We start from the raw sequence: 11,514 nt of genomic DNA on the forward strand, positions 1-11,514 counted from the left end.
ACTTACACTCTTGTTAAAAAATTTTCTGATTCAACAAAAAATTAAATGCTAGTACCTACTGTTAGTGAGATTTTTTAAAAATAAATTTCAATTACTTGCATTTTGTAATTCTAATTTGTATTCTAATACTTGAGGAAACGAAATAAAACTCCTCAGCCATTGAACTATGAAATATTTACCAGCTAATTAGTGCATTGGATTTTTGATGTACAATATTGTATTGATTTTTATACTTACAAGTTTCTGTAAGTTTATTGCTAGTTGGTAAAATCACTTGTTCATCACTAATTGTCTTTGTAAAGGTATATAATAAGTCTGTCACACAGTGTCACAGGTTTAATCTTCATCTGCCAAAGTTTTTCCACTAAAATGTTGCATGATATATTTTTTTTCCTATTTCACCAACACTTAAATTTTGAATGCTTTTTAAATTAATTAGCTTTTAAAGCTGTTTTTTTTTTGTAAATTTTTGTGCAAAAATGTGTTAATGCATCTCAGTTTAACATCTTTACTTTGTATAATGGTATTTGTGCTCACAGCTACTAGGTACTACTAAATATATTTGTGCAGTGATGATATCTTCCACCAAGGAACGGTTCAGTCGTTTCAACAAACTAAAAGGTTTGTTTTTGTGAAAGAAAATCTTGTACTGTATACGTGTATAGTGCATATGTATTCTTCTGTGACATAAATCAGTAATTTGAACAAGCCAGCCTGTGAAATGTGACATATATATTTCCATTCAAACTAAGTCAGTTATTATTGACTCCAATAAATTGTCAGAACATATATAAGCCTCTACAAAGGTTGCAGTTTGCAGACTTGTTATCATTGCATCACTTCATCTGTTATGAAATCTGTATTATTAAAAATTTCAAATTTTATAAACAGTTACTGTTCTGTACAGTGTATACTGTACAGGCATTGGAGGTATTGTAGTGTTCAAGTGCAAGTTATGGTTTCTTTTGTTTTATCAGATAAAAGCATTACCATTAAAGACAATTAATATCTGCAAAAAAACACAGAAACCTTTGAGTACATTCTTCCTCGGTAGCAAATTGAAAAGCATTTTGTATACTGGAACTTTTTTTAGGAAAAAAAGCTGTGGAGGGACAGTTTTGGGATATTGTTGTTCTAACAGCTGCTGATGACGCTCAAAAAGAAGTTTATGAAACTCAACTCAAAGAGAAATTGTCCAAATATCTTTTACCACTATCTGCTGAATATATCGTTGTGTCGGACCCTCCTGGACATAAAATAGGTACAGTTTGATTTTTATACGTTTTAAGTTCAAATCAGATTTCATTCGTGTATGCTGGACCATTAAAATAGCAGCAAGTTATCACGGAGCATATTTAATGTTTCACTTTTTCTATCAAAAACAAGTAAATTTGTGACAGAAAGAGTGATTACAACTACTAGGTGTCATTACTTTGCTAATGTTATTATGCTAGGTTAAGAACAGTCTTGTTACTAAAAAATATACCGCTTCAGCAAGTGCCAACTACTTGATATCTACAAAAAGCAACTTGACTAGAAAATCTGAAGATTTGTTGGTACTTCTTGCCCATGGATTTGCTCATTATGTATTTCATCATAATATTTCGGAGCATAGATTTTCCAGCCGGATGCCCTTCCTGACGCTAACCACGGTTATTGGCGGTGGGTCTGCTACTATTCGGTGAGTCCGATTCGGTGAGTCCGATTCGGTGAGTCTGATTCGGTGAGTTCCTATCCTCTAACCCCTAACCCCAAACCCCTAACCCTAAAACGGCAATGATAATTAGGCTACGGTACCCAATAATTTAAAAAAAAAATTGAAAAAATCCCCCGTTAAAAGATCGGACTCACCGAAACGGGCCATTCCGATTGGCGGTGGGCCTAGCCTTTACTTAAAAAAGTATTTCCTGCAAGGCAGCAGGATTTCTAACAAGTTTTAGCCAACCAGTCGAGGTTGTTGCCCATGAGATTTGACTTGCAATATTGAAAATCAAGTAAAGAAACAATCTAAACTATCAGGCAATGGGGGATCTACGATGGTGGTACTCGAAACATTGCGTCACAAGTACGGAGACTTAATGACAAGAAAGAAAACTCTGGTCATCCATGCCGGTGGTTTGAGTCAACGATTTCCTAGCGGAAGTGTCATGGGAAAGGTGGGTGTGGACTGTGGAAGGTTGTCTTCGATGTCAAACGTAAAACCTATTACTGTATATGTTTACATTTGCTTCTACTTTTGTGTATTTTGTGAGACTTTAAACACTGATGTAGCGGACAGTGAACCATTTGCAGTGAATCAAATAGAATGTGTCTATTTAAACAAGTTTAACTGAAGATGATCTAGCTGATCGAAATCGATTTTTAGCTGTTTATGATTGAACTGACTCGTGTAAAAAGACATTCGTTTGTATTACAAGACGTGTAACTGAGTCGTTCATATCAAGCATTGTTGTGGGTTTGACATCAGTCAGAAGATACTTCATTTTCTTAATTCAAAAATACAGCTGTTTTTGTTAGGTCTTTGTTGCCATGCCAACAGGCGAGCCGGTGTTTCAAATGCTTGATGTGAAGCTGGCCTCTTATATTGACTTTCCCGCCAAAATAAAGAAAGGGGGAGTTTTTGTGTCTTGTGCTGACACACTTGAAGTATACAACGACGGTGGGGTGAACTGGACGTTTGCCGACACAGGTTAGTTAAACCACTCGCTAATAATAAGGTTGGATGAACGTTAACTTTAAATCTATGCCTCATAATTTTGCTTGACATTCTGACACGCAGTTGATGTTCGATAAAATACCTGCTACAGTATCTTATGCTAGGAAAACAATGACCGGTATTGGTGACAAAACATTGCATTGGTTTAACTGTTGAGTACGCCGTGGTTTAAACCTTGAGATTGCGATTCATTCATAGCTCGTCACGCCAGTGTCGAAGCCAGAAAAGAGCATTATCTGTGATCTTTTTAAGATCGTTTTAATAAAGATTGCTTAATTGTTGACAATTAGTAACCCTTTAAGGAAATTCAATTCGTTGTTTTTTTCATTCGCTGAACAATTAACTTACATCATGTTATATCATGCAGTACAAGTTGCACAGTGACTGGAGCTACAATGCTACATGTTCTCAGTCTTTACATTGGCGAACGATGCATTAACATGCATTTTCGTTTTTGTTTGACACGTCTTTATTGGTTTCAAAGACCGAATCCAAAATCTAAGGTGGTAGACTAGCCACTCCCTGGGATAAATGTATTTTCTTTCACGCCATGTCTTGTGGGTAGGAAGCGTAGTAGACCGGTTGTTTAAGGCTATTTTGCTGCCCGTCAACGGCTTCTGAATACCAATCGTAAAAGTTTTCTCCGAAAGGCATTGGTTTTGAAGGTGTATGAGAAGAGGAAGCGGAGGCGAACAATAAGAAATTGGAAAGAATAGGTCAAACTCAAACTGAAGGATGAAGATGCAATGAACAGAATGAGGTAGAAAAATGGTGAAGACGATCTCTGCAAAGAAAGATTCGGCCACTCCGATTAAAAGGAATAAATTCGAGTTTGGATGATTTATCGGCAGTGGAGTGGCAAGAATTGACATCGATAGACGCGTGTTTCGTTCATGATGCTGGGCTCATCAGTATCGCACCACCAATTCAAACTCTTCATTTTTATATGTTGCATAGTAAAAAAACATTTCGTTGCATTTACGAGAAACGTAAGAACTTAAGCAAAGTTTACTTCACCAATGACTTATCGTTTTTTTTTTCAGGCTTTACTGCGCTAGCCCATCCTTCGTCGCTTGACATAGGAACGACGCATGGAGTGTTTGTCCTGGACGACGATCCGGACTGTGGCCATGACAACCATCAAAATACCATCAATCGTCACTGCAGAAAGTTTCTTCATAAACCATCGGTGAAGAAGATGCGAGAGACTGCGGGTTGTGTGAGAAAGACTTGCGCAGATAACTGCGATGCTGAGGAAATAGTCTATACGGACAGCGCTTTTTTCGTCAGTGGTCAGGAATGCTTGAAGTTATTGAGCTTCTACAAGGAGAACAAACCTCTAACTTGTGAGATTGACGCATATGGAGATTTTATGCAGGTAAACGTCACAGTTGCAAAAAAAATCTTGTGCATAATGTGTAGCAATTGAAGCTCCTGTTGCTTCGTTTTGTTCAAAATTAAAAAAAAAAGTTATTAAAAAGATTCGAAAAGGAATTACGCTTATCCGCCAGTTTTTAAAAGTGTTATGGTCTGAGCTGCGAAATATCTTCCTTGCAGTTAACACAATTTACTATACCATACGACGTACCACCTAGGATAATCGGTTCTTGTCATCCAAAATTCGGTTTTGTCCCAACTAGTGAGGGTGGCCGACTCTTTCCTTGCGCAGCGATTACTTTCACTCCTATTCTCCTTGTTTTATTCACTTCACTCCTATTCTCCTTGTCAGCTTGTTTTGTCCATCGCATCTTTTTCTTTCCGTCCAACTTTGTCTGCCTTATTCTTTCCCTGTTTTTTTTTTGGACGTCCCCGTTTCCTTTTTCCATCTACCTTCAAAGTCAACGCATTTCGAAGAAAACTTCCTTCTTTAGTACATGCCCATACCATCTTACTCTATTTGCTCTTGCAAGTTGTTTAATAGTCTGTCTCATCTCTAGCATAGGCTACTCATCAGCTTTTCAGTCTTTTTCTCCGTCTTCATTTCTACCCCACACATTGCTCTCACCATTACCTTTTCTGTCCTTCTCAGAATTGCAAGTTCACCCTCTCTTAGCACCCATGCCTCGCTGCTGTACAATATTGTACTCTGTACACAACTCCTATCTACTTTCCTTTTTGTTTTTAACGAAAACATTTTTCCGTATAACATTTCCCCATATTCACATGGATTCAACAGCAGAACTTGTTTTGCTAGCTGGGATAGTTTATTATTTGCTACAACATCACGTAAAAAGCTTTTTTTTTGCAGAGTTTGGGCAGTGAAGCAGAAGGCGATTACGTGGAGAACACTGTAAATGTGGTATCCGCAACTGATTCACTCGTTCAAATTCGCGAGAAAGTATTCAAACTTTTACGTGGTACTCCTTTACATGTTGTTGCCCTAGTGCCACAAGCTTGGATGAAGAATAATAATAAGACAACCATCACCTCACATTTCTATCATTTCGGTACAACCGCTGAATATTCACAGCTTCTCACAGGAGATCGTCCCTTAACAGAGATGCTTTCATTTGAGCCTCTGACGTATTGTTTGGGGTTGCCGTTTACTTTTAAAGCGCAAAAGAAGCCATTGTCTGAAGCCAGGATACCAGATGGAAACCAACACGTGATCTCCTTGCCACGTGTCATGGCTTCGGTGATATTTTCAGGGGTTACGATTGGCGAGCGGTCGGTATTGGAGTATTGCCGTTTGCGGGAATGCGTCAATATTGGAGACGATTGCATCATAAGCAACTGTTCGCTTCCACAGCACACGAGCATTCCTTCTAATATCTTTCTCCATACTGTGGCTATGCATAGCTCAAAACTAGGCTGTGGTTTTTCTACTGGTTACGTCACTGTGGCCTTTGACGTTAGAGACAACTTGAAGCAATCTGCTTGCAAAGCAAAAGCAGGTGGTGCTATCAAGTATCTCGGAAAACCATTAGAAGATATCTTCAGCAACGTGGGCGATGCTTTTCCTTATCAGAATGATCAGGACGTTGTCAAGTTGTGGCAAGCAAAGTTGTTTTCTGTTCATCAAACTATGAAAGAATCGGTATCATGGACTTGCCGAAAGTTGGAAACATACCTGGATGGCAATACGACTTGTTTGATAAGTAATTCTGGCCTGGTTTTGGTGTCAATGGCCGACATATTGAAGCATAAAGACGTTCAACAAATGCTTCTATATCGAAGGCAATTGGAAAAAGAAATTGATCCATCAAGTTATTCGCACATGTTTTCATAATTGATTGAAATTTGTTTGATTAGAAATGGCTTTACTGTAATCTTTCGGTGAAACAGTTTCGAATAACAGCAATTTATATTTTGTTTTTGACTCATTGCAAATGCTATAGCCTACTTTCAATCGTGCTTTTAGATGACCTGTTTTTAAGATTCTTTTTTACGACTAAAGTTTTATTTATTAATTAGTTATAGATTTTTATCTGTGACTTGTTTTTAACTGGTTTTATTTGTAGCTTATTGTGCTAATACTTAGTATACGGTATCTAATGCGTCATCCTACTTGTCTTATGCAGTACAAGCGTGTTTATCTGCACAAAATAACTTCAAATCAATTTTTATGCTACGTTTCTTCAAACCAATTCTTCTCTATGCGTATACAGTTCGTAACCTACGCATGAAATGTTGTGTCTGTTTATATGCTGGATTTACCAAAAGTGCTCAATAATAATGTATCTTCAAATGAAAAAGAGCAACAACCAATGTCTGGGCATCTGTCGCAGTGTTTATGGATGATCAGTTGCTTAGGTGGAAACTTTTTGGGGAATGTGTTTACTGTTTACTATTAATTTATTCTGGATTTGAATTTATTTTATCGAAAAAGAAAGTGCAGTGCTAACCCAGGGGGCAAATTAGCCGTTTTTTACATTGCTTTCAATGTCTGCAGACGAATTAATGTAAAAAGCATCTGATTTGCTGTCTGGGAAGTTACCGCAAGCTAAATACCAGCACGCCAGTTTTAAGCTTTAGCTTGTTACGGACTGGTTCTATTTGTTTTTGACTTCTAAGTAAGCGATATACTGTATTCCTTTATTGATCCAGGTTAATCAATTCAATTTTATTTTAATCACCATGCACATACACTTAAATCTGATTACTACGTTTTGGATCTTATTCAAATAGAAATAGTTAAGAAATTGAAAATCAGATCACACTCATAAAAATAATCTACAGATAAACCAAGAATAACTAATCCCTTGCTAACATTACACTAGTTTGTACAACCGCAACTGTGCTGAATTTGTTTACAAACTCAACTGCTGGTCAGAGTCGAATACTTAATCCCGAAAACGTGCGTCAGGTTTACATCGGTTCATGCGTATTTAATTCCAAGAACCAAAATGAGGGAAACGTTATAATTCACGTTCAACACCAGTGAAAAAGAGATAACCAAACTTTGAAGATTTTAAAATGCAGGAATAGTTATTTAATTAGTAAGGTAGGCTACTGAAGTTCCATTTCGCACAACTAAAAACACAAAATTGCGTCTCACTGCCAACTGTAGGCCTGCAGTATTTTAATAGCAGCTGCTTGTTCGCACCGAAAGTCGGACCTGTTTCTCGTGCTGAGTTGCGAAAACGGTTAATCTTGAAATCGCTTTCATTTCATGTCAGTTTTATCCAATTGTAAAAATAAAGGTGAGTCCGAAAAGACGACTACCGGTATAGAAAGTGTGCGCCTCAGCAAATATTGCCTTCGTTTGGTCGATTTTTGGGTACCAAAGTAGATCCCGCATACAGCGCTGGCTACAATTTGGGTTATTACTACGTAATTTAATGTCCTTCAGATGACTGAGTTGTCTAGTTGCTTAAAATTGGTTTTGTAAATATTATATCATTACTTTGTGCAGTGCCGGTCTTTGGGGTGTGCAAACCGTGCGATCGCACAGGGCCCGCAATTTACTCAGAAAATTCAGTAATTTTGTCATTTCCAATGGAAAAATTCAACACGTGAATTCAACAAGGAATTAGCAACAAGAAAACATAGAGACTCAACGGGTGCAACCTATTTCGTTCCCTGAACATTTCGTACCCTAAAAAGATCGAGAAAAAAAACAACATAGCCGAAGTTGCTGATCGGAGTTGCCGCAAACATTTCAAATTTCTCTCGATCTTTTCAGGGGACGAAATAAGTCAAAATTTGATTTTGTTACTCCGATTTCAGGGTACGAAATCGGGGTAAGAATTTTTCAGGGGACGAAATAGGTTGCATCCAGACTCAACATAGCTTTATTTCCAAAGAATGCATGATCTTATCCTTTTGCTATGCCACTGGACAGCACCATTTTACAGTAATATTCATACCCAAATTTTGAACATGCTCTCAGAATGCCCCAAATTCAAAGTAATTTTTCAAAATTTTCTGGGAGAGGTTCCCCAGACCCCCTGCCGCTGGGTGTCGTCTTCGGCGATCACGCCGTCAGGCTTCGTCTGCCGACGATCAAACCACACCCTCCCATTTCAAAATACCTAGCTATGCTACTGAATTGGATCATTGTCATTGGGGCCCGCAAAGCATATTCCGCACAGGGCCCGAAATACCTTAAGACCGGCACTGCTTTGTGCTTTGGAAGATAACAGTAGGCTACTACTCATGCACTCTAGTTGGTGAGAATTTTGTGGTTTTGAAAATTAACAAATGGCCTGAATAAAGCGAAAACATTTTGTGGAATTAACTTTCTGCAACTTCAACTGAGTTTACCGTTTGAAACTAGTGAAGAATTTTGTGTAGCCTAACATCCTGCTTGAGAAAGTGTTATTGGAAAATTCCTGATAAGAACCGCTGAAGATCAGTGTGGCTACCTGGGCAGATCACCAATGGAGCTTGGAGTGGAAGAAGAACTCTAAAGCTTCATCTCTGGACACCGGCCCCATTCACCCGAAAGGCTTTTGCCAAGAAGGGACTGGGTCAGGGTGGCCCAAAAAAAAGATTTTAAACTTTTTCTTGTTTAGATCTCTGCATTGTGGTCCAAAATGATGCCTTGCCAAATTTTGTTGAGATTGGTCCACATTTGACGCCATAGCAGTGGGCCGGTACCCCCCGCCGGGTCAAAATCGGCCAATCTGGCTAAATCTCAGCAACCGGTAGGTCTAGAACGCTCAAACTTGGCTTTGAAGAAGCAGAATACATGGTTTCCTGTGGAAAATTTGGCATTGCATTGAGGAAGTTTTAGTTTTGTTCCCGTACTCACTTTTTTAACCCTTATCCTGTAGCCTAATTACGGGCCTGGGAGGCCCGGTGAGAGAGAAAATTCTTTTAATTTTTTCTTTTTAAGTTTTTAGGGCTGTTGCTCTAGAAATGCCTAAAATAGTGTCGTTTGCAAAACTTAAAACCGGAGTGTAACGATTATTAAGTCCAAAAAAAAATTTGTTGGCTAAAAACAAAAGTAGGCTACACCTCAAATTGCAATGAGTAGGCTAAACTTTAGATTATAATCTAAATTATAATAGAATTAAGAAGTGGTAGGCATACACCAGCGAGGTGGTGTTCGCCCATTTTAAAGTTCATGAGTCATTAATTCTAGAACTGGCCTGTGTTGACTTTGATTTGGGTACGAACATCGGTCTTGCGTAGCGTGAAGTGTCGACCTAAGATTGGTGATCTCGCCATCTCTGAGCTGTGTCGTTCTGTGTTCTGCAGCGGCTGTTTGGAGAGTTTCACTATCCCAATCTGAGTAAGCCTATAGCTCCAATTTGGGTTTCAGGGTGGGATTCGGGAATGATTTGGATGTCGGGGGGCTCTCTTGAGTGTGCAGCTCAATTATCTTGGGTTAGGGTTGTGTTTGTCCATCATTCACATTACGTTCTTTTCATTTTGTTTCCGCATATGTTAATTCATTTACATAGATAGTAGTAGACAAAACGTTAAATTTCAGTAACATACACTAGCGTACGCAGGGGGAGGCCGTTGGGCCATGCCCCCTCTCTCTCCCACTTAAAAATGTTTTAGTAGTTAACGACGTAAATTAAGGCATTTAATATGTTTTGGATTGCACTGTCAAAGCAATTAACAATGTTTGTCTATAGACTAAACCAGGGCCGGATTTACCAATAGGCTAGACAGGCTGAAGCCTAGGGCCTCAACGTCCAGGGGCCTCGAAACTCGGTTTCGAAGTTGTAATTCTTTTAAAAACTTGACCAGTTTAAACCCTACCTAAAGTATTTATATATCAAGCTTTTAAGAGCAAAAATTCTATACACAATTGGTTTGACAGACTTTCTAAGCGAAATTAGAAATAAGCTTGGTCAGCAAGCAAAAGCAACCTTGCCGAATATTAACTACAGAGCTGTCACTAGGAGACAAAGAAATGCACCTGACGCTTTAAGTGAACTCTCTTCAAAGGAAAGGTTTGAAATAGATTCCTTTATCCCTATGCTCGACGCACTTGAAGCTAATTTAAGAAGAAGAGCTAATGTGTACAGTGACATTGCAGAAATGTTCCTCTTTCTTGCTAATCTGAAAGCAACTAAGGTAGAAATTGTACGAGGCGTAGAACTTTTAAAGGAAGCGTATCCGAAAGATGTTGACCCGAAACTTGCTGATGAACTTCTACATTTTCATTTGTACGTGAGACAAACACAAAACCAAAGGCTTGCCGGTACAGAAGAGCAATTTATTTCCTTGTCTCATGGAGATCTTTATGAAATTATATGCAAGGAAAAAATTAACACTGCCTTTCCTAACATGGAAGCAATATTAAGACTGTTTTTAAGCTTAATGATCAGGTCACCAACCGATAGCTCAATTGGTTAGCGCGTCACTTCTGAAACGAAGTCGCTTCAAGATCAAGCGGCGCTAGTTCGACTCTCGGGATGTGCGCTTGAGCAACGCACGTTAAGGACTGCTCTCCAGTCTCCATTCAGCGGCACCTAGTGAATGGAATAACTCCCCGGCAACAAGACTTCAACAATCGGAAACTACACTCTGTCAATCTCGGTGACCGGGCCTGCGTCAGTGATTCAAAGCCTCTACAAGTATGCGAAACTGCCAGGATTAAGCTCTGCAAGAAGCTTTTCCAGTTCGAGGATAAAGATTCAATCAATCAAACTGCTCAGGAGAGAGATCTTTCTCAAGGCTCAAAAGCATCAAAAATAAATTGAGATCGACAATGTCTCAAGAAAGTTTGTTCACACTGAGCATTGAGAGTGACAAACTTAAACAGATAAATTTTGATGAACTTTTGCATGATTTTGGTTTGACCAATGCTAGAAAAAAAAATTGGTAGCCTAGTCTTACTCTATTTGATGGCTGTAACTATTTCTTATGTCCTCGTAAATAAACATTACAATTATTGTAACGGTTGTTTGATCAAAGATATTAAAATTAAAAGCAAAACTGCCTAAACTAGATTTTTATTCTATTAATTAAAAATTTGCACCCATGAATGTGGAAAATGAAAAGAACGAAGAGTTTAATGCACTCATATTTTTAACATGCAAAGAAATTTATTCTCACACGAGTCAGTTCAATCATATATAGCTAAATATCGATTTCGATCAGCTAGAAGATAGATCATCTTCAGTTAAGCTTATTCAAATTCTATTTGCTTATTTGAATAAGCTTAACTGAAGATGATCTATCTTCTAGCTGATCGAAATCGATATTTAGCTATATATGATTGAACTGACTCGTGTGAGAATAATTTTTTTTGCATTACAAGACATGTAACCGAGTCGTTCATATCAAGCATTGTTGTGGGTTTGACACCTGTCAGAAGATACTTCATTTTCTTGATCATATTTTTAACATTAAGCAATGACATGTGATGTTGTTTAGAGAGAAATTCTGAGCTC

At 38.2% G+C, this 11,514-nt stretch overlaps 1 protein-coding gene across 1 annotated transcript; it reads left to right on the forward strand.

Moving 5' to 3' along the window:
* Positions 1-531: 531 nt before the first annotated feature.
* Positions 532-6,878, forward strand: LOC145771597 (fucose-1-phosphate guanylyltransferase-like). The gene is made up of 6 exons (XM_082583303.1): positions 532-621; positions 1,094-1,261; positions 2,020-2,156; positions 2,518-2,689; positions 3,760-4,094; positions 4,965-6,878. Exons 1-6 carry the CDS (start codon positions 573-575, stop codon positions 5,943-5,945), a joined length of 1,842 nt encoding a protein of 613 aa, XP_082439429.1. The 5' UTR covers positions 532-572; the 3' UTR covers positions 5,946-6,878.
* Positions 6,879-11,514: the final 4,636 nt, after the last annotated feature.

This window comes from Aplidium turbinatum, chromosome 6 (genome assembly GCF_918807975.1).
Source record: "Aplidium turbinatum chromosome 6, kaAplTurb1.1, whole genome shotgun sequence".
NCBI classification, from domain to species: Eukaryota; Metazoa; Chordata; class Ascidiacea; order Aplousobranchia; family Polyclinidae; genus Aplidium; species Aplidium turbinatum.

Coding starts and splice junctions, on each gene's coding strand:
- LOC145771597 (XM_082583303.1), top strand. CDS start 573: ATGATATCTTCCACCAAGGAACGGTTCAGTCGTTTCAACAAACTAAAA. Junction 1,262..2,019: donor CCCTCCTGGACATAAAATAG/GTACAGTTTGAT, acceptor CTAAACTATCAG/GCAATGGGGGATCTACGATG. Junction 2,690..3,759: donor CTGGACGTTTGCCGACACAG/GTTAGTTAAACC, acceptor TTTTTTTTTCAG/GCTTTACTGCGCTAGCCCAT.